General features: G+C 60.9%; 1 protein-coding gene across 1 annotated transcript in view; it reads left to right on the forward strand.

Moving 5' to 3' along the window:
• Positions 1–25,914, forward strand: part of DNAH17 (dynein axonemal heavy chain 17) — a 101,217-nt gene that overhangs the window by 68,070 nt on the left and 7,233 nt on the right. The window contains exons 56-74 of the mRNA XM_036267784.1: positions 182–415; positions 984–1,148; positions 5,556–5,651; positions 5,769–5,986; positions 7,494–7,701; positions 7,941–8,056; positions 9,565–9,757; positions 9,991–10,226; positions 10,835–10,957; positions 12,631–12,835; positions 13,557–13,721; positions 13,919–14,059; positions 14,190–14,360; positions 15,123–15,245; positions 16,041–16,234; positions 20,062–20,210; positions 21,077–21,204; positions 21,958–22,185; positions 24,601–24,792. Coding sequence (XP_036123677.1) covers positions 182–415; positions 984–1,148; positions 5,556–5,651; positions 5,769–5,986; positions 7,494–7,701; positions 7,941–8,056; positions 9,565–9,757; positions 9,991–10,226; positions 10,835–10,957; positions 12,631–12,835; positions 13,557–13,721; positions 13,919–14,059; positions 14,190–14,360; positions 15,123–15,245; positions 16,041–16,234; positions 20,062–20,210; positions 21,077–21,204; positions 21,958–22,185; positions 24,601–24,792 — 3,285 coding nt within the window. The remainder of the gene's footprint in view (positions 1–181; positions 416–983; positions 1,149–5,555; positions 5,652–5,768; positions 5,987–7,493; positions 7,702–7,940; positions 8,057–9,564; positions 9,758–9,990; positions 10,227–10,834; positions 10,958–12,630; positions 12,836–13,556; positions 13,722–13,918; positions 14,060–14,189; positions 14,361–15,122; positions 15,246–16,040; positions 16,235–20,061; positions 20,211–21,076; positions 21,205–21,957; positions 22,186–24,600; positions 24,793–25,914) is intronic.

Genomic DNA, 25,914 nt, shown 5'->3' on the forward strand with positions numbered 1-25,914 from the left:
TCAGCCCTGCAATACCGTGCCGGGGAGTCGTGTCCCTCGGCTCGGGCTCCGGCCCACGCAGCCGCGCCCCGCAAAGCCGTCCAGGGGGTTGACACGGACGTGCCAGCAGATCGGGCCACTCGGGCTCCACACGGGGCCCCTGCGTGGCAGGCGGACAGCTGTGCCCGACTTGCCTCTGCAGCCGGAAGTCAAGGCCTCCATCAGCCTGTTCATGGCCTACGTGCACACCACCGTCAACGAGATGTCCAAGGTGTACCTGGCCACCGAGAGGCGCTACAACTACACTACACCCAAAACCTTCCTGGAGCAGATCAAACTCTACCAGAACCTGCTGGCCAAGAAGAGGCTGGAGCTGGTGGCCAAGATCGAGCGGCTGGAGAACGGCCTGATGAAGCTGCAGAGCACGGCGTCCCAGGTAGGAGGTCGGTCCGAGCACCGGGTGGGGCTGGGGGCAGCCCGACAGGCCGCTTCTTTTCCCAAACGAACCTCCCGACCCAGGCCTGGGACACAGCTCCCAGGCAAGGATGCTCACAGCGGCTGAGCAGCCTCCTGTGGTACCAGTCGGCCCCTGCTGTTTCCCGGCACACCCTCCCGTCCGGCCAGGCCTGCGCCTCACACGTGCCTGCCCCCCCGCCCCCCCGGGAGGGCTTTGTCCCGGGCTCCAAGCTCCCTCTCTCCGTGGCCCCAGCTTCCCCAGAATTCCCCGGCACCCTGTGGACCCTTGAATCAGGCCGCCTCAATTGTCAACTCCCTGAGCTACGGGAATGTATCTTATACTTGTGACCCTGTGTACACAGTCGGTGCTCAAAAAACGCTTACCTTGGAGAATTTGAAAAGATGCACTGACATGAGTTTCAGGGAGTCACAAGCTACTGACCGGGTGCAGCTCTGCTCGGCCCCGTGGCCACCGGCCCGACGGAGCGGAGGGCCGCATGCTGGGGCCCGGGCCCGAGCTGCCCGTACCCTGGTGTCTCCTCCCCCAGGTGGATGATTTAAAAGCCAAGCTGGCGATTCAGGAGGCTGAGCTCAAGCAGAAGAATGAGAACGCAGACAAGCTGATCCACGTGGTGGGCGTGGAAACCGAGAAGGTCAGTAAGGAGAAGGCCATCGCCGATGAGGAGGAGGTCAAGGTGGAGGTCATCAACAAGGTAGGCAGAGAGCTTGGCTTCCGGGAGCAGCTGCATGTGTCCATGCAGCAGGGCCTTCCCCAGGTGGTCCGGGCAAAGGCTGAGAGGGCTCCCAATCCCACGGGACCCCCCTGGATGGCGGGCATGTCTCCCAGGAGCATCGCCCCCAGCTCCGAAGAGGACTGTCCCCTAGAGAAATGCACTCCCAAAGCCACACCCCTCACATCAGCCCGGGCCAGGGTCAGCATCCAGGAGCTGGTAAAAAATGCAGGTTTCCCACCTGGCCGGTGTAGCTCAGTGAATGAAAGTCGACCCTGCACCAAGAGGTCGCTGGTTCAATTCCCAGTCAGGGCACATGCCCAGGTTGTGGGCCCGATCCCCAGTGGGGGGCATGCAGGAGGCAGCCAATCAGTGTTCTCTTTCATCAGTGGTTCTATCCCTCTCTCCCTCTCGCCCTCTCTCTCTAACATCAATAAAAAGAAAAAGAAAAAGTTTTTAAAAATTCAGGTTCTCAGGCCCTGGCCCAAATCAGTCTATATTCTAACCAGAAGCCGGTGACCCCCAAGCATGTCTGTCTGCTTGGCACCCGAAAGCTCAGAGGGGCTCTTCCTGACCCAAAGAGTAAATGAATGCACGCATGAAGGAATGAATGAATGAATGTGTGTGAATGCGTGAATGTGTGTGACTAAGGAATGAATGTGCGCATGAATGGATGTGCGCATGAAGGAATGTATGATTGAATGAATGTGTGTGAATGCGTGAATGTGTGTGACTAAGGAATGAATGTGCGCATGAATGGATGCGCGCGTGGAGGAATGAATGAATGAATGTGTGTGAATGAGTGAATGTGTGTGAATGCGTGAACGTGTGTGAATGCGTGAATGTGTGTGACTAAGGAATGAATGTGCGCATGAATGGATGTGCGCATGAAGGAATGAATGATTGAATGAATGTGTGTGAATGCGTGAATGTGTGTGAATGCGTGAATGTGTGTGAATGCGTGAATGTGTGTGACTAAGGAATGAATGTGCGCATGAATGGATGCGCGCGTGGAGGAATGAATGAATGAATGTGTGTGAATGCGTGAATGTGTGTGACTAAGGAATGAATGTGCGCATGAATGGATGCGCGCGTGGAGGAATGAATGAATGAATGTGTGTGAATGCGTGAATGTGTGTGACTAAGGAATGAATGTGCGCATGAATGGATGCGCGCGTGGAGGAATGAATGAATGAATGTGTGTGAATGAGTGAATGTGTGTGAATGCGTGAACGTGTGTGAATGCGTGAATGTGTGTGACTAAGGAATGAATGTGCGCATGAATGGATGTGCGCATGAAGGAATGAATGATTGAATGAATGTGTGTGAATGCGTGAATGTGTGTGACTAAGGAATGAATGTGCGCATGAATGGATGTGCGCATGAAGGAATGAATGATTGAATGAATGTGTGTGAATGCGTGAATGTGTGTGACTAAGGAATGAATGTGCGCATGAATGGATGCGCGCGTGGAGGAATGAATGAATGAATGTGTGTGAATGCGTGAATGTGTGTGACTAAGGAATGAATGTGCGCATGAATGGATGTGCGCATGAAGGAATGAATGATTGAATGAATGTGTGTGAATGCGTGAATGTGTGTGACTAAGGAATGAATGTGCGCATGAATGGATGTGCGCATGAAGGAATGAATGATTGAATGAATGTGTGTGAATGCGTGAATGTGTGTGACTAAGGAATGAATGTGCGCATGAATGGATGCGCGCGTGGAGGAATGAATGAATGAATGTGTGTGAATGCGTGAATGTGTGTGACTAAGGAATGAATGTGCGCATGAATGGATGCGCGCGTGGAGGAATGAATGAATGAATGTGTGTGAATGAGTGAATGTGTGTGAATGCGTGAACGTGTGTGAATGCGTGAATGTGTGTGACTAAGGAATGAATGTGCGCATGAATGGATGTGCGCATGAAGGAATGAATGATTGAATGAATGTGTGTGAATGCGTGAATGTGTGTGACTAAGGAATGAATGTGCGCATGAATGGATGCGCGCGTGGAGGAATGAATGAATGAATGTGTGTGAATGAGTGAATGTGTGTGAATGCGTGAACGTGTGTGAATGCGTGAATGTGTGTGACTAAGGAATGAATGTGCGCATGAATGGATGTGCGCATGAAGGAATGAATGATTGAATGAATGTGTGTGAATGCGTGAATGTGTGTGACTAAGGAATGAATGTGCGCATGAATGGATGCGCGCGTGGAGGAATGAATGAATGAATGTGTGTGAATGCGTGAATGTGTGTGACTAAGGAATGAATGTGCGCATGAATGGATGCGCGCGTGGAGGAATGAATGAATGAATGTGTGTGAATGAGTGAATGTGTGTGAATGCGTGAACGTGTGTGAATGCGTGAATGTGTGTGACTAAGGAATGAATGTGCGCATGAATGGATGTGCGCATGAAGGAATGAATGATTGAATGAATGTGTGTGAATGCGTGAATGTGTGTGACTAAGGAATGAATGTGCGCATGAATGGATGCGCGCGTGGAGGAATGAATGAATGAATGTGTGTGAATGCGTGAATGTGTGTGACTAAGGAATGAATGTGCGCATGAATGGATGCGCGCGTGGAGGAATGAATGAATGAATGTGTGTGAATGAGTGAATGTGTGTGAATGCGTGAACGTGTGTGAATGTGTGTGACTAAGGAATGAATGTGCGCATGAATGGATGCGCGCGTGGAGGAATGAATGAATGAATGTGTGTGAATGCGTGAATGTGTGTGACTAAGGAATGAATGTGCGCATGAATGGATGTGCGCATGAAGGAATGAATGATTGAATGAATGTGTGTGAATGCGTGAATGTGTGTGACTAAGGAATGAATGTGCGCATGAATGGATGCGCGCGTGGAGGAATGAATGAATGAATGTGTGTGAATGCGTGAATGTGTGTGACTAAGGAATGAATGTGCGCATGAATGGATGCGCGCGTGGAGGAATGAATGAATGAATGTGTGTGAATGAGTGAATGTGTGTGAATGCGTGAACGTGTGTGAATGCGTGAATGTGTGTGACTAAGGAATGAATGTGCGCATGAATGGATGTGCGCATGAAGGAATGAATGATTGAATGAATGTGTGTGAATGCGTGAATGTGTGTGAATGCGTGAATGTGTGTGACTAAGGAATGAATGTGCGCATGAATGGATGTGCGCATGAAGGAATGAATGATTGAATGAATGTGTGTGAATGCGTGAATGTGTGTGAATGCGTGAATGTGTGTGAATGCGTGAATGTGTGTGACTAAGGAATGAATGTGCGCATGAATGGATGCGCGCGTGGAGGAATGATTGAATGAATGTGTGTGAATGAGTGAATGTGTGTGACTAAGGAATGGATGTACGCATGAAGGAATGAACACAGGCCTACAGCAGACACTCTTTCCTAAGGGAGGGAGGAGCTGTACCTCTGAGATGCTCCCAGAGACAATAAGGCCTCACTGTCAGGGGTGGTTCTGTGTGGCCCCAGGCTCCCCTGTGGCCTGGAAGCTGGAGCCAATGGAAGGAGCAGCTCCCGTCCCGGATCCTGAGTCCCCCATGGCTGGAGGGCACATTGTCCCGAATCCTGAGTCCGCCATGGCTGGTGGGCACATTGTCCCTAATCCTGAGTCCGCCATGGCTGGAGGGCACATTGTCCCGAATCCTGAGTCCGCCATGGCTGGAGGGCACATTGTCCCTAATCCTGAGTCCCCCATGGCTGGTGGGCACATTGTCCCGAATCCTGAGTCCCCCATGGCTGGTGGGCACATTGTCCCGAATCCTGAGTCCCCCATGGCTGGAGGGCACATTGTCCCTAATCCTGAGTCCCCCATGGCTGGTGGGCACATTGTCCCGAATCCTGAGTCCCCCATGGCTGGTGGGCGCATTGTCCCTAATCCTGAGTCCGCCATGGCTGGTGGGCACATTGTCCCGAATCCTGAGTCCCCCATGGCTGGTGGGCGCATTGTCCCTAATCCTGAGTCCCCCATGGCTGGTGGGCACATTGTCCCGAATCCTGAGTCCCCCATGGCTGGTGGGCGCATTGTCCCGAATCCTGAGTCCGCCATGGCTGGTGGGCAGATTGTCTCGAATCCTAAGTCCCCCATGGCTGGTGGGCACATTGTCCCGAATCCTGAGTCCCCCATGGCTGGTGGGCACATTGTTCCGAATCCTGAGTCCGCCATGGCTGGTGGGCGCATTGCCACTGAGTGCTGAGGGTCAGGGAGCAAGGAGGCGGGAGGAGCAAGTGCTCCAGCTGGAGACCCGGGCCCAGTGAGCAGGAAGGGGGTGCAGAGGGCTCCCTCCTCGCCCCTCCTGCCCAGCGCAGCCCCTGCCCGGACAGACTGCCGCCTTGCCGTGATCTTTCCCGTCTGGCTTCCTTCCAGAATGTCACCGAGAAACAAAAGGCTTGCGAGACGGACCTGGCCAAGGCGGAGCCGGCCCTGCTGGCCGCGCAGGAAGCGCTGGACACTCTGAACAAGGTGAGAGAAGCAACAGGGACGCGGCCCGGCCACAGCGCGGGGAGGAAGGCCCCTGGCGGCCGGCGGGGCTCCCCCGCGGCAGTTCCTGGGATCGGCAGTCCCATCTGTCGTTTGCAGAACAACCTGACGGAGCTGAAGTCCTTCGGGTCACCGCCGGACGCCGTGGTCAACGTCACGGCCGCCGTCATGATTCTGACCGCGCCCGGGGGCAAGATCCCCAAGGACAAGAGCTGGAAGGCCGCGAAGATCATGATGGGCAAAGTGGACAACTTCCTGGACTCCTTGAAGAAGTTCGACAAGGAGCACATCCCCGAGGCCTGCCTGAAGGCCTTCAAGTGAGCGGGCTCCGCCGCCTGGGGTTCGGTTCCATTCCTGGGCCTGCCCGGAGCCCCCTGCAGGCGCTGGGAGGTCCGGCATCTCGCCCGCTCGCCGGGGTGGGGCAGGGTCCCCGCGCAGAACCAGGTGGAACCCCGCAGCTGACAGGGGCGCCTGGACACCCGGCTGGCAGTGCTGCCTCTGGAGGGGGGCTTGGGAGGGGCGTGGGGGGACTACCACGTCGTCCCCATAAATTCCAGTGCACTAGCCTCCCCTTGTAAACACTCCAGACCCACTGTCCGCACCCGGACACCCCCTGGCAACCCAGCCCCAGGGTCTGCTTGACCCTGACTGAGAAGGAGCCGCACCATAGACACAGACCACAGTGTGGGGGAGGCAGGGGGCGGGAGCGGGGAGCAGGAGGGGGTCAGTGGGGGGGAAGGAGGGACATCTGTAATACAGTCAACAATAAAAAATGAGAGAGCTACACCCATGACCCCAGTGACCCCAGGTGAGACCCCAGCATCTCCCAGCTCCGGTCTGTTGAGGAAGAGATGTTTGCTGAGTGAATAGTTTACAGTGTAAGAGAAAAGACAAAAGAGCCCTCGCAGCCCCCACCCCCACCCCCGGGGAGCGACTGATCTCAGCATGTAGGGGATTTTGGTCTTTTATCTAAAGTTTTTCTCCAGAGTTGAAATAATCCTGTATAGATGCAACTATTTGTTCTGCCTTTATTGTTTCTAGGTAACATTGTTGAGAGGGGAAGTTTTCCTCGTGTTATTTTATTATTACTTGTGTTGTTCATCCTCACCCCAGGATATTTTTCTATTGATTTTTAGAGAGGGGGGAAGGGAAGGAGGGAGGGAGACACATCAATTGGTTGCCTCCTGCATGATCCCCACCAGGGCTGGGATCGAACCTGCAACCCAGGTATGTGTCTTTGACCGGGAATCAAACCCAAGACCCTTCAGTTCATGGGCCAGTGTTCTAACCACTGAGCACACAGGCCTGCCTGCCTTTCCTTCCTCTGGGACGTGGGCCTTAAATCACTGGCCCCCCGGCCCCCTCACACCCCACATTACACTCCAGGGGCCAGAATTATGTGTTTCATTCTTCCTTCTCCTCCCTGTAATCATTAAGATTTAAAAAAGAAAGTCAGCCCTGGCCGGTTTTGCTCAGTGGTTAGACCATCAGCCTGCGGACCAGGGAGTCCCGGGTTCAACTCCGGTCAAGGGCATGTACCTCCGTTGCAGTTCGTCCCCGGCCCTGGTTGGGGTCGTGCAGGTGGCAACCAATCGATGTGTCCCTCTCGCATCGATGTTTCTCTCTCTCTCTCTCCCACTCTGTCTGAAGATAAATGTAAAACATATATATCTATCCTTGGGTGAGGATTAAAAATAAATAAACTCTCACTGCTATGCCTGTGGGGAGCGGCCAGAGCCACGCACAGGGCGGAGCCCGGGTGGGAGGAGACTGGTCAGGCCGCTGTCCTGCGGAGCCCAGGCCAGCGCCCTGTCCCCTCTGCAGGCCCTACCAAGGCAACCCGACCTTCGACCCCGAGTTCATTCGCTCCAAGTCCACGGCAGCCGCGGGCCTGTGCTCCTGGTGCATCAACATCGTGCGCTTCTACGAGGTGTACTGCGACGTGGCGCCCAAGAGGCAGGCGCTGGAGGAGGCCAACGCAGAGCTGGCCGAGGCCCAGGACAAGCTGACGCGGATCAAAAACAAGATCGCCGTGAGTGCCCGCCCGTGCCAGCCACGCCTGGTGGGGGGCCCGTGTCTCTGGAAAGGGGTCGCCCCGGCCTCAGCTGGGGAATCGCTCAGCAGCGCGGGAGAACGCACGTGGGTGGCCGCAGGGACCCTGTCCCCCGGGGCCGCTGTGTGTCCGGTGCTCGTGGGCAGCCGGCCACCGCCCAGCCCTCCCAGGTGGCGGCTGCTCTGTCCACGCCAGGACCCTCCATCCCGTTTTTCCAGGAACTCAACGCCAACCTCAGCAACCTGACCTCAGCCTTTGAGAAAGCGACGGCCGAGAAAATCAAGTGCCAACAGGAGGCTGACGCCACCAACAGGGTCATCTCTCTGGCCAACAGGTAGCTGGCGCCGCCCCGGCCACCCCTCCTGCCCTTTAGACCCCCAAAAGGGCCGGGCCCTCAGAACGACCTCTGCAGGAGGAGGGCTAAGCCCGAGGTGCATCCACTGTCCGAGCGCAGTCCTGGGGTAACAGGGTGACCAGCTCCTGACCGAGTCCCCAGCTCCTGGAGGACCCTGCACATTCCTCGACCTTCAGGAACGCGACCTCTCGCAGTACAGGACCCCGAGTCCCCCGAGGCCCCCGGCCCGCCTGAGATGCTGGCTCGGGCAGAGTTCACTTCCATCCCGCTGTCCGGGGGCCACGGGGCTGGGGGGGGCTGCTGCCATCTCAGGTTGTTTTGTGTCCCGTGCCCGTGGGCTCTGGAGCTGGCTGTCGTGTGGGAGCATGATGGGAGCCACCTCTGTCCTTTAGAAGTTCTGAGTGGTGCCTGGCTGGCGTGGCTCCGTGGATGGAGCGTCGTCCCAGGGACTGAGAGGTCCCCGTGTGATTCCCGGTCAGGGCACATGCCCGGTGTGCAGGCTCGATGACCAGTAGGGGTCGTGCAGAGGCAGCCAATCGATGTTTCTCTCATTGATGTTTGTATCTCTCTCCAAAAAAAAAAAAAAAAGTTCCGAGTTGCCACCTTAAAACACTACGAAGAAACAAGTGAAATTGATTGCGATACTTTCGTATTTTATTGAACCCCAAATCTGACCGTTCTGACAAGGGGTTAGCAGAAGAATGAGCAGCGAGGCCCCTTGCATGCCTGCTGCAGCCCGAGCCCTCAGGACCCCGGCGTGTTTGGCCACCGCCGCCTGCGCGGGACCGGCCGCGTCTGGGCGCTGCCCGCCGCGCGCCAGGCTGCCCTCGCCGGTGCACAGCCTGGAGCTCTCTTCTGGTCCCACAAGCGAGCTCGGAGCCTCGGAGCGCTGATGCACCTGTTCTAGGGCGTGGCTTCCAGCTGTATTTTCTCCTCCCCGTGGCTGGCGACCACTGAATGGTCGTTGTTAGGGTGACACGGGGACCCGGGGAGACCCCCAGACTGCACGAGACTGGCCCCCGAGGGGTGCTGGGGAAGTAGGGCTGCTTGGGCGACGCTGCAGACAGACCCCAGTGGGCCGGATCAGGCAGCCTGTGCTTCCGACAAACGCATGTCGACGCTCTGGGACTCGTGGCGTGCCATCGAGGCTCAGGGACCCGTCCTGGGGCCGCTGCCCGAGCAGCCCGAGGCCGCCGGGGGGCGTGTGCTCAGTGGGGTCTCCGCCCCGCACGTGGGTGAGTGGTCACGGCGTCGGTGTCGCTGTGGCACCACACACGGCCTGGGGACGGGAGCTCGGCGTTCCCAGGTGCCTGCCTCCAGAAAGCCTCCGTGTTGCTCCCCTAAAGCGTGTATTCCCCAAACTTTCCCCGAAGCGTGTTCACGGTCGAAGCAAAGGGAGGCCGTGCCAGGTTGGGGTTCCCGGGGCGCGAGGTGGGGCCCACCCGCCTTGCTCCTCGTCTCTGAGCCCGCGGCCTCGGCCCCCGTAGGCTGGTGGGAGGTCTGGCGTCTGAGAACGTCCGCTGGGCCGAGTCGGTGGAGAGCTACACGTCCCAGGGGGTCACCCTGTGCGGGGACGTCCTGCTGATCTCCGCCTTCGTGTCCTACGTGGGCTACTTCACCAAGAGGTACCGCAGCGAGCTGCTGGACAAGTTCTGGATCCCCTACTTGCAACAACTAAAGGTCAGGGTTCATCGCTCCGGAATGGGGGGGTCCCCGAGGGCAGGCGGGCCCCGCCCAATCTCCCGTTCAGTCCTGAGACTGAGGCCCCGGACGTTCAGGGTCCAGGCGGTGGCCCCGGGTGGCCGAGGCTGACATCCGTCAGGGCTGTGGGAGTGGCCGTCCCCCGAAGGTGGCTGCCACCCCCTGTTGCAGGACCACGGCACCCCCCGAGGAACAGTGCTTCTGCCCCGCAGGTCCCCATCCCCATCACGGAGGGTCTGGACCCCCTGAGCCTGCTGACCGACGATGCGGACGTGGCCACTTGGAACAACCAGGGCCTCCCCAGTGACCGCATGTCCACGGAGAACGCCACCATCCTGTGCAACACGGAGCGGTGGCCTCTCATTGTGGATGCCCAGCTGCAAGGGATCAAATGGATCAAAAACAAATACGGGAAGGAACTGAAGGCCATTCGCCTAGGGCAGAAAAGGTGCCGGCCACCCCCGGGGTGGGGTCCTGAGGCAGGGGTCCCGGGCCGCGCCAGGAACCGCACCTCCGGCGGCTCATGTTTGCTAAACCAGTGGACAGGCCTTTAAATACAAATACTGGCCACAGGCAGGTTTTTTAAAAAGCATCTGGCCCTGGAAAGGGCACCAAGAGTCAAGACTTACACTCAGGGCTCTAAGCCCCCATAACCTGTGGTTCCTGCAGGGGGCAGTGCTGGCCTGGGCCCCAGCCTGGCTCGGCCTGGCCCTTTGCTAGCCTAGCGGCTGCAGGCCAGTCCATTTCTTACCTCTCGTCTCTCGTGGGCTCTGTTTCCTTGCCGCCCACGAGGAACTGGGGCTGCAACCCGGCTGCCTTTCTGTGCAGGGAGGGGGGGGAGCCGAGCGAAAGCTTTTGCCTAAGCGGCTCCGCTTCACTCTCCGCTCCTGGGGTCCCACCGGGTGGTTTACCCGGAAGCTGTGAGCTGCCCCCCAGGGAAGGACAAGTGTCGGAGGGGCCTGGGCTGCGGCTCTCGGTCGCCTCTCCTGCGGTGCCTCCTGGGACCGGCCCTCGCGCCCTCCCCAGGGCTCACGGCCCTCCGCGCTGTGCCCGCAGCTACCTGGACATCATCGAGCACGCCATCGCAGACGGGGACACCCTGCTCATCGAGAACATCGGCGAGACCGTGGAGCCCGTGCTGGACCCGCTCCTGGGCAGAAACACGATTAAAAAGGGAAAGTGAGTTTCGGGGTCCGCCTCCGAGGTCTAGCCCACTGGAGCACCCCGGGGTGCTGAGAGCAGTGCAGGGAACCTCCCTGGCTCTCCTGATGGGCCGCGGGGGCTTCCTCAGAATGCTGCCGGGGTGACGGACCCCAGCTCCACAGGAGACGGGGAACCGGGGGGCCACAGCCGTCGGGAATAAACACACCACTCTATTAGTGACAGCCTCCGTCCTTCACGGTCACACCTTTCTGTCTGTTTCTATTATGCATTTTGCAAATCTTGGGCCTATTTCACTATTTTTAGAATCCAGGTGAAGTTCATTTTCATGTTAAAATTCATTCCTTTGCTAACAGTCGGTCCATTCAGAGAGTTGTGTGACCACCACCTCCACCCAGTCACTGATCATTTCCAGGAGGAGACCCCCATCCCATACAGCAGTCACCCCCCGCCCCCCGCCCCCAGCCCTGGCAACCCCCAACCTGCTGTCCCTGTCTGTGTCCGTGGATTCTCGGGCTTGGACACTTCACATCCGTGGGACCACACGCCATGTGGCCTTTCGTGTCTGGCTGCTCTCACTCGGCATCACCTGGTCAAGGGCCATCCACGTGTCGTGGGTGTCCCCGTTCTGGCCGAGTGAGTGTCCATTGAGTGGATGGCGGCGTTGTGTTTCTCTGGGCGTTGGCTGATACCCTGAGCTTGTTCTCATATAGAGACATCCAATGGGCGTAAGAAATGTTCGTGTCCGCATCGACGTGAGCTGCCTCTGGGTGCAGAGGGGCCCGCAGAAGCCCAGAGCAGAGGCGGCAAGTAGACAGCCGAGGTCTGGACTCCAGGGGGCCTGGCTAGTGTGCTGATGCCCAGAGGGTGGCGCTCGGCCCCAAAAAGTGAGCTTGGCCAGGAAGAGGTGGGCAGAGCCGGCTCAGCCCTGGGCCTTCTGGACAGTGCCGTGCCCTGGGTTGGGATGCTGTGTCTTCTCGTGTTAAGGGCTTTGGGGCGGAGCCCCGGGCGGCCGAGTGGTTCTGCCGAGACCCCAGGTGAGTCTGACCTGCAGCCAGCTGGTGAACACTTTGGTAAAGAGCAGAGCAAACTGGTGTACCGTGTCGGCGAGATACCAGAGACGCACAGCCGAGTTGTAAAGGGGCCCTTTGTTCACCGGCGGGCTGGGGGGCTCTCCCCAAGTCCTCAGCAGCCCGCCTTCTTTGTTGCCCGCTTTTAAAGGCACACACTATAGAAAAAAACCCACATTCTCTGGGCGCCGTTTTTGGCACCGTGAAGGGGGCTGATGCAGAGAAGGGGAGAGGAGCTTGCTAGAGGTCAGGCGACCGTTCATCTCTCTTCTCTCGTGGTTCCTCTGAGTCTCCCGAGGCCCCTCATTAACCCCTTATCGTCCTAGTTTCTCGGGCTTCTCAAGGCCCTTCTGTTTACAAGAAAGAGTCGGCAGGCGTGTACGTGCAGTAACTGAGGGTCAGACTGGAGTTATTCCAGAACCACCCAGACACAGAGCGGCTGCGTCGTGGGGAAGGGCCAGGGAGGAGGGAGCCAGGGAGGGCAGGTGCCTCCCCTGGGACGGGGGAGGGATGCAGGGGGCTGCTGGGGTAGGGACAGCGCAGCCAGGGTGGACGGTGGGCTGTGTCTGTTGCTCTCACGCCTCGGGGGAGGCCCCTGACCCCCTCCTGCTCCGACCGCAGGTTCATTAAGATTGGCGACAAGGAGGTGGAGTACCACCCCGAGTTCCGCCTCATCCTGCACACCAAGTACTTCAACCCCCACTACAAGCCCGAGATGCAGGCCCAGTGCACCCTCATCAACTTCCTGGTCACCAGGGACGGCCTCGAGGACCAGCTCTTGGCCGCTGTGGTGGCCAAAGAGCGCCCGGACCTGGAGCAGCTGAAGGTGCGGGCGCCTGGAGGGGGGCAGGCCACCGAGGCTCCCGGCCCGCGGCCGCGCTGGGAGGGGCCTGGCTTGTCACACTGAACTGTACTTCGTGCAGTAGAGTCCCTTCTTCCCTGGCCGCCCTGTCGTGTCACCCAATCAGAGGGCAGCTTCGGTGAATGACTGGGGGTCAGTGGCGCCCCAGCGGCCTGAAGCATCACCTGGCCGCCAGCCGTGTGTGCGCGTCACAGCCGTGTGCCGTCAGCCGTACCCGGCTCAGAGGGGGCCACCCCTCACTCCTCCCAGGTCCCAGGCCCTGGCCGATGACGGGCAGCGGCAGGGGCAGGGCAGGCACTGTACTGTGTGGGCCCCTCCAGCCGGCTTCCCACAGGCTGGCCGCTCTCTCCTTCCAGGCCTGGGCTCCAGTGCCGGGCTGCGGGGGGGGACCGTGCCCACCACGGGCTGTGGAGGGGGAGGACCGTGCCCACCACAGGCTATGGAGGAGGGACCGTGCCCACCACGGGCTGCGGAGGGGGGGGACCGTGCCCACCACGGGCTATGGAGGAGGGACCGTGCCCACCGCGGGCTGCGGAGGGGGGGACCGTGCCCACCACGGGCTGTGGAGGGGGGGGACCGTGCCCACCACGGGCTATGGAGGAGGGACCGTGCCCACCACGGGCTGCGGGGGGGGGGGACCGTGCCCACCACTGGTTTCCCGTCCTGGTCTCTGCCCCTCCTGCAGGCAAACCTCACCAAGTCTCAGAACGAATTTAAAATCGTTCTGAAAGAGCTGGAGGACTCCCTGCTGGCTCGTCTGTCGGCCGCCTCGGGGAACTTTCTGGGAGACACGGCCCTGGTGGAGAATCTGGAGACCACCAAACACACAGCCAGTGAGATCGAGGAAAAGGTGAACCGAGTCCGGGGCTAGAGCACGCAGGGTTGGCAGCTGGCCCCCGGGCAGAGGGCCGGCCAGCACCCCGGCCGTCTGCCGAGAGCCCCCCCCACGGCCTCCGAGGGAGCCGGAGCTCTGGACGGGGTGGCTGGGCACCCCTGCTCCCCGGCGTCGTCCCCCTGCTGGCTTCCCTCCAGCCTGTCTGTGTGCAGGTGAAAGAGGCGAAGGTCACAGAGGTGAAGATCAACGAGGCCAGAGAGAACTACCGGCCGGCCGCCGAGAGGGCGTCCCTGCTCTACTTCATCCTGAACGACCTCAACAAGATCAACCCCATCTACCAGTTCTCCCTCAAGGTGCGGGGCCGGGCCGGCGGTGCGGAGGCCAGCGAGGGCAGGGGCTGCGGCCGGTGCGGAGGCCAGCGAGGGCAGGGTCTGCGGCCGGCCGTCCCAGCCCTCAAGCCTCCCGCGCCTCGGCCCCGCCCAGGCCTTCAACGTGGTCTTCGAGAAAGCCATCCAGAAGACCCCCCCCTCCGACGAGGTCCGCCAGCGGGTGATCAACCTGACCGACGAGATCACCTACTCCGTGTACGAGTACACGGCCCGCGGGCTCTTCGAGCGGGACAAACTCATCTTCCTGGCCCAGGTCACATTCCAGGTGACCGCCCCGGGGCGCGGGCTTGTCGGACGGGGACTGACTTCGAGTGGACGGGGTCTCCCTTTGGGGTGAGGGGAAAGGCCTGGGCTCGGACAGTGCTGATGGTCACACAACAATGTAAATGTGCTAAATGCCGATTTAAAACAACAAGACAATCCAAGCCCTGGCCGCTGTGGCTCGGCCGGACGAGTGTCGTCCGGTGCACTGAGAAGTCGCCGGTTTGAGTCCCGGTCTGGGCTCAGGTGCACATGGGAGACGCCTGATCGATGTTTCTCACCCACATCAATGTTTCTCTCTCTCTCCCTCTCCCTTCCTCTCTCTCCCTAAAAAAAAAGAAAAAATTTCAGTAACAGATTAATAAAACACAAGGTGGCCCTGGCCGGTTTGGCTCAGCGGTTAGAGCGTCGGCCTGCGGTCCGGAGAGACCCGGGTTCGGTTCCCGCTAAGGGCGCGTACCTTGGTTGCAGTTTGTCCCCGGCCCTGGTTGGTTGTGCGGGTGGCAGCCACTCGATGTGTTCCTTTCACACCGATGTTTCCCTCTCTCTCTCTCTGTGTTCCTCTCTCTCCCTCCCACTCTATCTGCGCAAAAAATGGAAAAATGTCCTCGGGTGAGGATAAAAAAAAAACAAAAAAAAACGCAAGGTGAAGACAAAGTTTTGCCCCACGGGGGGGGGGGGGCGGTGCTGGCCCTGCGGCGTGGGCCCTGGGCTCCCCCGCCCCTCCCGCCAGGGGCTGGGCGCTGAGCGGCCTCCGTGCCCGTAGGTCTTGTCCATGAAGAAGGAGCTGAACCCGGTGGAGCTGGACTTCCTCCTGCGCTTCCCTTTCAAGGCCGGGGTCGTGTCTCCCGTGGACTTCCTGCTGAACCAGGGGTGGGGCGGCATCAAGGTGGGTGGTCAGACTCGGACAGGTCCTCTTTGCCCTCTGCCACGGGGGACGCACCGGCAGGGACATTCGGGGAGACCCCAGGCCCAGGGGGAGGCCCAGAGCGATGGCCACCTGCCCGCCAGTTCAAGGGGAGCGCTGGTCTCCTGTCCCAACAGTGACAGTCCTGTCCCTGCACATGTCTGCCCAGAGCTGCTCCCCAGCAGGCCCAGGGCGAGCCCAGGGCCCCCCCACCCCCCAGACCCCACCTCCAGCTTTCAGGCCCAGGGCGAGCCCAGACCCCACCCCCACCCCCCAGACCCCACCCCCACCCCAGACCCCACCACCAGCTTCCAGGCCCAGGGTGAGTCCAGGCCCCACCCCCGCCCCCCAGACCCCACCTCCAGCTTCCAGGCCCAGGGCGAGCCCAGGCCCCCCCGCCCCCCAGACCCCACCTCCAGCTTCCAGACCCAGGGCGAGCCCAGGCCCCCCCGCCCCCCAGACCCCACCTCCCGTTTCCAGGAAAATGCAAAGTGTCGAGGTTACCCCTCGGACTCCTGGGCTCACACACTCAGGGGCCTTGCTATCTCTGTTCACAAAGACCTGAGGGAGGTCGTCCCCAGCGGTGAGACAGGCCCCTGACCCAGACCCTCTGGAGAAGCGGCCAGAGTCCTGTGCTGGAGCAGACGCCTCCTCCCAGGGTCCCACCGCTGCCCCGGTTTGCCGTGGCCCGTGGTCTTAGTGACAGCCATGCTGGTCCTCCCAGGGATGCTGGGGGGGGGGGGACCAGGGAGAACAGGAGGGGCTGTCTGCCCCCAGGCCCTCTCGGAGATGGATGAGTTCAAAAACCTGGACAGCGACATCGAAGGGTCAGCCAAGCGGTGGAAGAAGCTGGTGGAGTCGGAGGCCCCGGAGAAGGAGGTGTTCCCCAAGGAGTGGAAGAACAAGACAGCTTTGCAGAAGCTGTGCATGGTGCGGTGCATGAGGCCCGACCGCATGACCTACGCCATCAAGTGAGTGTCCACCGGCCGGCGTCGGGGAGGGCGCTGTCCCCAGCGCCACAGCAACCGCCACCAGCCCTGCCACCCAGCCCCGTGAGGGCTCCGGGAAGTGGGGCCCAGAGGAGCCGACGCTGGCCTGTGCCCGGGGCGGGCGGGGTCCCCCCTCTGCCTGATTCCGCGTCTGAGCTCTTGGGGTCTCACCAGGTGGTGGGGGGACCCTTGGCCTCCGCTCGCCTGAATGGAGAGGGCACCGGGGTCAGATGGTGGAGAAGCAGACCCCCCAGGGGCCTCGAGGTGATGAGAAGTGTGGGCACTTGGCTCCCTGCCCCCCGACGGAGCCCTCGGCGCTGCGGGCTGTCCCGCCGCGGCCACAGCTGAAGGGCCTCTCCTCCCGGTTCGGCTCCTTGGAAGAGCACTTCTCCCCGTGAGCGAGCTCTGTGGACGCGGAGCCCCTCCACGTGGCGCCTCATCGCCTGGCCTGGGGCTCCTCTCGAGCCCCCGCTGGGTCTGTCCTCACCGAGGGGCCCGGGGCCCCGGGGCAGACGCGATGGGGACACCCCTCCTCGCCCAGGGGGCACCTCTTGACCCACCGCCCCCGTTGGAGGACGGGGACGGAGCTGTCACGGGAGGAGGCGGCCTGGGCCCGTCACCCAGGGTCAAGGGTGGCATCTTGGCTTTCTCTGTCCCAGCAGCCCCAAGGCATCCACATGTCCCCAAAGAGGCCGCGTCCCTGAGAGAGGCCCCCCCGCAGGGCAGAGGCCTGGCTCCCACCCAATGGGATTCACAGATGTTTCTGTTTTGCTTTGTTTTCCTGGATTAAGAGGAAGCGAACCAGGGGGGTAGGGGTGTGGGGAGGAAGGGGTGGAGGGAAACCAGGCGTCTTGGTCCCCGGGACAGTGGTGACCGGGACAGTGGTGACCAGGACAGTGGTATAGCTGGGCCCAGGGAGGAAGCGGGAAAACGGGCCAGCATCCCGGGAAAGGTCAAGGCCAAGGGCACCCCACCCTCACGTGGGGACCACCACCTGCTGGGGGTCCTGCTGGGGCTGGGGAGCACATTTGGGTGTCCAGGGTTTTTTTCTTGTTGTTAATCCTCACCCGAGGACTTTTTTCCCATTGATTTTTAGAGACCGTGGGAGGGAGGGAGGAAGGGAAAGAGAGAGAGAAACATGGATGTGAGAGACACATCGATTGGTTGTCTCCAGCACGCACCCTGCGGTGGGGGGAGGGGGCAATCGGACCTGCAACCCAGGTGTGTGCCTTGACCAGGAATCGAACCCGAGACCCTCCCGTGCACCGGCCAGGGCAGGTGCCGGCTGGAGAGCAGCCGAGCTAACACACATGGAGCCTCGCGCGGCCTGAGGGAGGAGCCGAGCACTGGTCCTGTGAGCGCCGTGGCGTGGGGGACCCCAAGGCCAGTGCACCCCGGCGGGCTCTGGGGCCCTGCAGGCGGGGAAAGCAGGTGGCCTCCCTCCTTAGCCAGGGAGTGTGGCCGAAAGCAAGGAAGTCCCGACCGACAGGGAAGGGTGCTGGTGAGCACTCACCATGGAGGTGCCGCCCGCCGGCGCGTGAACGCACGCCCTCCAGCAGCCCCTTGGGCAGGCGCTGTCATGGCCCAGGGAGGGGGTAACGCGCCCAGGGTGGGGTGGGGTGCTGGCAACGGGCTCTCAGAACACAGCCTGGTGCAGCCCCGGCCACCGTCTGTGGTGTAGACATGGCCACGGCGGGGGCTAGCGGGCTGCCAGGGTCCCCCGAGCCGCCGGGAGCTGGCTCCCCACGCCTGTGCCCAGGACGCAGCGCTGGGGCAGGGGGGTCACAGGGACCTGGAGAACGCCATCCTGCTGTGCGGCCCGGTAACCTTGGTAACAGCAAAGATGTATCACATTCCCGCCCGGGGCAGGACTTGGCGCATTGCGAGGCCCTTCCCGGACAAGGGTCCTAGAGCTGCTGAGTTCTGAGTCAATTCCAAAAGCCGGAGTGCGCACCGTCGGAGGCCTTGGGAGGAGCCCCACCCCCTCCGCGGTCGGCATTGGCCCAGGAACCCAGAGGCCGGCGAAGGCCAGAGCAGGGGGTGAACACAGACGGGGTGCCGGGGGTTAGGGTGGGAGGGCCCGCCAGGCGCTGGCCCGCGGGCTCTGGGTGAACCAGGAAGGAACAGGCCCTCCTGCTGGAGGGTGAGCAGGCCCTGCCCGGGACGCTGTCCTGTTTAACACGGCTGCGCGGCGCGATCCTGCCCGTTTCACCTCCCATGATTCATTCGGAGCCTAGTGAGCCGGGCCACCGGCGATCACAGGAGCGGAAGGTCGCCCAGACAACACTGGATTTCCCACAAGAGGGGCCTCGCCCTGGCCGGTGCGGCCCCGCGGTTAGAGCGCCAGCCCTCGGACCGAAGGGTCATGGGTTCAATTCCCGGTCAAGAGCATGTACCTGGGTTGCAGGTTTGACCCCTGGCCCCGGTCTGAGTCATATGGGAGGAAACCAGTCCATGTGTCTTCTCGCATTGATGTTTTTCTTTCTCTCCCTTCCACTCTCTCTAAAAACCAACGGGAGCCCGGCCAGTGTGGCTCAGTGGTGGAGCGTCAACCTACGCACCAAGCGGTCGCCGGTTCAATTCCCGGTCAGGGCACATGCCCAGGTTGTGGGCCCGATCCCCAGTGGGGGGCACGCAGGAGGCAGCCAGTCCATGTGTCTTCTCTCATCGATGTTTTTTCTTTCTCTCCCTTCCACTCTCTCTAAAAACCAATGGGAGCCCTGGCCGGTTTGGCTCAGCGGTTAGAGCGTCGGCCTGCGGTCCGGAGAGATCCGGGTTTGGTTCCCGCTAAGGGCATGTACCTTGGTTGCAGTTTGTCCCCGGCCCTGGTTGGGTCGTGTGGGTGGCAGCCACTCGATGTGTCCCTTTCACGTCGATGTTTCTCTCTCTCTCTCTCCCTCTCCCTCTATCTGAACAAAATATCGAAAAATGTCCTCGGGTGAGGATAAAAAAAATAAAATAAAATAAAAACCAATGGGAGCCCGGCCAGTGTGGCTCAGTGGTTGAGCGTCAACCCACGCACCGAGCGGTCACCGGTTCGATTCCCGGTCAGGGCACATGCCCAGGTTGTGGGCCTGATCCCCAGTGGGGGGTACATAGGAGGCGGCCAGTCGATGTTCTCTCTCATCGATGTTTCTCTCTCTCTCTCTAAAAATTAATAAAGAAAAAAATTTTTTTAATAAAAATCAATGGGAAAAGATCCTCAGGTGAGGATTAACATAAATAAATAAAGAGGGGCCGCGACTGACCCGGGGCGCACAGGGTCAAGAAGGGGAGTCTGGGCTTGGGGGGGTGCTTATGGACAGAGACGTGTTAGGTAAAGTCCGTCCCTTTCCTGTGGTTTTCGGATCCACGCTGGACGGTCCTTGAAGGAAACGGCTGTGATTCCAGCTCCTCCCTCCTCACCGGTCCCCAGCCCTGCGCCCGTGCGGCCGGGGACGTGGCCAGAGCGCCCAGCTCCCTCTACGTTCTGCTCCGTCTTGCTGCCCTTGTCTGGACAGCAGATGGGAATGTGTGGGGTACCGGAGCCCGAGAAACGGAGCCCTTCCGTGGGAGCACTCGGCCCCGAGGCATGGGCCCCCGGTGCGTCCTGAGCACCGGTCCCGCTGCGGCCGGTGTTCCCGCCCGGGTGACCGTCCATGCCTTTGGAAACAGGCAGCTCGGGCTCCCGGGACCTCCCACCTGCACACACGGCCGCTCCGAGGAAGAGCGTGAGGGAGCGGGGTGCCCAGAGCCAATGCGGTCGAAGTGGAAAGCATGTGCCCTCACGTGCCCTCCCCCGGCCACGCTGACCACGCGCGTCTCCTCAGGAACTTCGTGGAGGAGAAGATGGGCAGCAAGTTCGTGGAGGGCCGGAGCATGGAGTTCTCCAAGTCCTACGAGGAGAGCAGCCCCTCCACTCCCATCTTCTTCATCCTGTCGCCGGGGGTCGACCCCCTGAAAGATGTGGAGGCCCTGGGTGAGTGCCGCTGGCCGCGCGGCCTGTCGCCAGGAAACGCAAACCACACCACGGGACATGACAGCTGACGCCCCCTGGGTGGTCATCGTCAGAAACCGGGAAACGGCCCGCACTGGTGGAGGGGGAAACTGAGCCCGGGTGCCTGCTGGTGGGAATGTGCAGTGGAACAGCCGCTGTGGGAGATGGTGCGGCGGCTCCTCCGTAAGTCACTCAGAATCACACCTGACCCAGCAACTCCACGCCTGGGCACCGGCCCCATAGGGACTAACACAGGTGTTCAAACAAGTGCTTTAGTTCATTCCCAGTGGCCAAAAGGCAGGTGCAACCCAAGGGTCCATCCACTGATGAAAGAATAATCACAATGGGATGATCCACACAGTGGAATATTACTCAGCCATGAAAAAGGAGTGGAGCACGTGTACACACACACACACACACACACACACACACACACACTCTACCCCACAGGTAAACCTTGGAAACATTATGCCAAGGGGATGAAGCCAGACACAGAGGCCCTGTATTACGATGCCATTTATCTGGAAAATCTCAAATCAGTACATCCACAGACAGGAGACAGATCAGTGGCTGCAGGGGGCTGGGTGGACAGTAGCTGTTTAATGGATAGGGGTTTCCTCCTGGGCTGATGAGAATGTTCTGGAACCAGAGAGAGGGCGGCACAGCGAGCAAATGTGTTGAATGTCCGAGTCGTGCACGTTGAGACGGAATTGAAAACGGTGACTCTGGAGCTGCGTGTGTTCGATCACACGCGTAGGGAACCTGTGGGACTCCCAGCCGTGGGTCCCAGGGCATCGGCCTTTGTCAGTCAGTCGTCGCTGAGCTTTTCCCGGTTTTCTTTCCTTTAGGGAAAAAGCTGGGGTTTACCATCGACAACGGGAAACTCCACAACGTGTCCCTGGGGCAAGGTCAGGAGGTGGTGGCCGAGAACGCTCTGGATGTGGCGGCAGAGAAGGGACACTGGGTCATCCTGCAGGTACGGGCACCGCCTCCAGGATGAGGGCTTCCACACCGGTGGGGTTGGGGGGGCATCAGCCTGGGGCCTGAAAGGCAGCGGGTCGTGGGGCTCAAGGTCACAAACAGGCAGGAGGCGCCCACCCCAAGGTCGGCTCTGCCCGGGCCAGCCGGGTGGCATGGGGCGTCGGGGCTGCCAGGTGACAGTGTGGACTCGTCAGTGTAAGAGAGACACGGGCTTCATGCTAGAGAACCCTAAGAAGGCCTTTAGATATCATTAAACACGAGGGACAGCCTGCCCCTCCTCCCCGAGCCAACGGCCAGGAGGCTGCGCACCCATCATGCTTCGGGTGAACCCCAGCACGACCGTCCATGGTCCCTCCTCCTTCCGGCCGTCCCACTGGCTCCTTCAGGCCGCCCGGCTCCTGACGACCCCGCAGTGAGGCTGACACAACCCACGGGGCCTCGGCTGGTCACTTCTTTACCCTGACCTCCCGGAGGAGGCTGGGGCCCGTCATCTCAGCCCTGTGCCGGCGGGAGGGGCTTGTTCGATAAAGGCCGGAGCCTAGGGTTGACGGAGTAGAATCCACTCTGGGGCTGCAGCCGCTTCGCTGAAACCACCCTGCGTGCCGGCGCCCCGCAAGGGTGGATGGCAGGGTGGGGACGCGGGTTCGGTTAGGAAGGGCCGGCGGGGACGTGGCCCAGTGGCCTGTCCTTGCGGGCCCAGGGCAGGGGAGAGTTCGTGGGCGGACACTAAGCCTAGTCTTGGCCGCAGAACATCCACCTGGTGGCCCGGTGGCTGAGCACGCTGGACAAGAAGGTGGAGCGGTACAGCACAGGCAGCCACGGGGACTACCGCGTGTACATCAGCGCCGAGCCCGCCCCCAGCCCCGACTCCCACATCATCCCCCAGGGCATCCTGGAAAACGCCATCAAGATCACCAACGAGCCGCCCACGGGCATGCACGCCAACCTGCACAAGGCCCTGGACCTATTCAACCAGGTAGGGCAGCCACCCTCCTGTGCCCACGCCCACGGCCTGTCCCCAGTCTGAGCAAATGGAGTCTCCGGGCAAAGCCGAGGCTCAGACTCTGAACTCTGAGGACGCTGCACTCTGGTTCCATCCCCACCATCGCAACGCATGCATGCACGTGCATATGCAAGCACATGCACACATGCTCACACATGCACCCAGGTGCACGCACGCACACACTCATGCACACACATGCGCTCACACATGCACACGTTCTCACATGTGTGCGCTCACACATGCACATATGCACTCACACATGCATGCTCACATGTACGCTCACACATGCATTTACACGTGTGCTCACACATGCACACATTCTCACGTGTGCACTCACATGCACATATGCACGCTCACACATCATGCTCACACATGTGCACTCACACATGTGCACTCATATGCACGCTCACACATGCACTTACATATGCACACTCACGTGCGCACTCACACGTGCATGCTCGCATGTGTGTGTGCTCACACATGTGCACTCACACATGTGTGCTCACACACAAGCCTCACCTAGCACGTCAACATATTCCTAAAAAACGGCATGTGCAGGGGAGAACTGGTCGCGTACGGCTTTATGAAACAGAAATGTATGTGTTCAATCAGTTTCCCGACCTGCACGTCAGCACAGGTGAATGAGGTCTGGTTCCTGGGTCTGTCTGAGCACCTTAGGCAGCGGCCAAGTTCCTCAGGGGGGTTCCCTATGGCCAGTCCCTCTGCTGGGGCCACACTGCCTCCTGGCGCCGACCCCCGTCCTTGCGGCCTCGCCGGGCTCTGTGCTCTGTCCAGGCCCAGGTCTCCCTCCCTCCCCAGCAAGGCCCCACCCGCCCTCCGTGGGAACGCTGCCCCGGCCTCCTGGTCCTCTGCGATGGGGTGCAGGGGCCTCCGCCGGTCTGCTCTGAGGGCCTGTCCCGTTTCTGCCCGGGGTCTTGGCTCACATGGTCCTCCCTCCAGCCTAAACCTGTCCCCAAGCCGCCACCCCTGTCATATCCCTGGCGCCCGCTCCCTTCTGCAAATCCTCAGCACTGATGTCCAGTCTTTACCCCACCGTCTTCCGTTCTGCAGCAGGACTTCCCAGCGCTCACACTTGATCTCTGGATTGGAGTCCAAAGCTTTTATTTTTTTATGTTACTGATTTTTTTAGAGAGAGAGAGAATCATCAATGTGAGAGAGGAACATCGATCGGCTGCCTCCTGCACGCCGCCCACTGCAACCCGGGCATGTGCCCTGCCCGGGAACCGAGCCTCTCAGGCCATGGGGTGATGCTCAGTCCACTGAGCCACACCGGCCGGGCAGAGTCTAAAACGTTTTTGAGGAAGACACCAAGCCCCTGTTCTCCGGGAACACTGAGCAGTGATCTTACAGAGCGCACTGCGCCAGGAACACACAGCTTCCATCTGATTTACTTAGTACATGAAATAATAGACGAAAACGTCTGACTCATCAGCTAAGCCTTCCCCACTGGCTTTGGAAGGACCCACCAAGGTCAGCGTGAAGTCACAGAGAACCGAAGGCAGGAAAAGACCTACAGGTCACACAGCCCCCCTCCAGGCAGTACACACCGTGTGCCTGGGGCGTCGTGGGCACAGGGGGCATTCTAAGCCAGTGTTTGCTAGGCTGAGGCCGACCGCTGAGACCAGGGGGCGTAGGGTCAGCCAGGTGCAGGGGGTCTGGGGACAGGATATGCGTGGGCCTGGGACCCGGAGCAGCTCCCTGGCCAGGGGCACCTGGCTGAGGCCCCCCTCTGTATACTGCTCTCTCCTGGCCCTTCTCTCTGTGGTCGTGCCCATTTGCTAGATGTCTGTCCCCTCGTCCTGGCTCAGGGGGCTCACAGTCAGCGCTGCGCGGACGAGGGTGACGCAGCTGAGCCGCCGGGACCTGTGTCCCGGGGCTGCTGTCTTGGCAAAGACTGATGGTAATCAGTGACATCTCACCGGCCTGACTCCCCGAGTGGGCTGGTCTGCCTGAGCCCCCCTGCCCCACAGCAAGACTGGGCCCATTGTCCCAGAGTGTGGGGTACTCAGCACGTAAGCGGATGAGGAATGCCGGTAATTCATCGCCAGCCCCGAAAGGGCCCGCGCTGGGGGTATTTTATTAGGAAGTCAGTAGTTGGGCTTGTCCTCAGTACGTGAGTGATGAAACGCTTTCGATCTGAGTTCTGAGGGTGCTCTCTCCCAGGAGACGAGAGACGGTCCAGAGCAGGCAATGGCTTTGTCTCCCCCACCCCGACCCCCACCCGCTGTCCACACCCCGCCCACCCCCACCCCCACCCCACCCGCAGCCCCCACCCCACCAGCACCCACTCTGCAGCAGCTGCAGTCGGGGCCCTGGTCCCAGCGGGTGGCTCTGCGGGCCGCCTGACGGTGCCTGCGCCCCCTGCAGGACACCCTGGAGATGTGCACCAAGGAGCTGGAGTTCAAGTGCGTGCTGTTCGCCCTCTGCTACTTCCACGCCGTGGTGGCTGAGAGGCGCAAGTTCGGGCCCCAGGGCTGGAACAGGTCGTACCCCTTCAACAACGGGGACCTCACCATCTCCATCAACGTGCTGTACAACTACCTGGAGGCCAACGCCAAGGTGAGGGTGGGCCATGCCCAGCTGGGACCCCCGCCCGCCCTCTTGTCCTGTCCTCGGTCTGCGCGCAGAGGCCCGTGGGCGCCAGGCCGGGCTGGTCTGCATCTGAGGGTCATCCCGGGCGCGGGCCCCTGGCCGCCACCTCCTCCGTCGGGCAGTGTTTCTGCTTGGCACACTCACAGGGCCAGGTGTCCAGCACCTGAACAGGGAGTCCCCCGGAAACCCAGCACCTTGGGGCGGGCTGAGCCGGGGTGGACGTGGCTGGGGCTCGGTCAGAGCCTGGAGACAGACCCGGGTGTCAGGAGGGAAGACTGGAAGGCTGCCCGTCCTTTTTAAAGAAGAGTCCATGTGCAGACCTCTGGGTGAGGAGCAGCACGCCCCCCGGAAGGCTCTGGGGCCATAGGGCACAAGCGGACTCGGGAGACTCCCATGGCCTGGAGGTGTGACCACGGGGGTGGGCCCCAGCCCCCAGTGAGCAGCCCAGCCCCAGCCGCCGGCCGCAGAACTGGGCGTGGTCCTCCTGCCTCGCTGGGCCTTCTCGGGACCTTCCTCACGGGAGCCCGGGCTCACCCAGCTCCTGCCTCCAGGACCCAGAGGAGACCAAGGCTGTTCCCCCACAGGCCCTGGGCTCCTTTTCCTGTCGCCCCCGAGCAATCGCGCCTCAGCCTGGGGAGAGGGCGGGAGGACAGCAGCTCTCGACTTGCCCAGGAAGGCTCCCCAGAACCCCCTGGGGACAGGGGGCGAAGCAGGCGGGCAGAGCTGGCGTACTCAGAAAGGGCGCTGGTGCCAGGGGCCCGGGGGTGAGCCCGGCTCTGCCCCCTCCCTCGCTGACCTCCCGGAGCCTGGCCTCCAAACTTGGGGGGCTCCATGAGGAAAGGCGGAGAATGCCCGGCCTGGCCTGGGGGCCCTCGCTCAGGACTCCCTCCTGTCCCCCACCCTGTTGGAAGGAGGTGGTGCAGGCCCGGGAAGGGGGCGGCCTCGGGCCAGGGCAGGGACAGGTGAGCCCAGCCCTGCAGTCCGCCCCTTGGGGCAGCCTGGTCAGGGGTCAGCCTCTGATGACCTGTGATGTCACACATCCCCTTGGCCCACAGAGAGGACACTCCCACCCAGCCTAGGCCGCCACCG

The sequence above is a fragment of the Molossus molossus genome, unplaced genomic scaffold, assembly GCF_014108415.1.
Source record: "Molossus molossus isolate mMolMol1 unplaced genomic scaffold, mMolMol1.p scaffold_m16_p_19, whole genome shotgun sequence".
Lineage (NCBI taxonomy): Eukaryota > Metazoa > Chordata > Mammalia > Chiroptera > Molossidae > Molossus > Molossus molossus.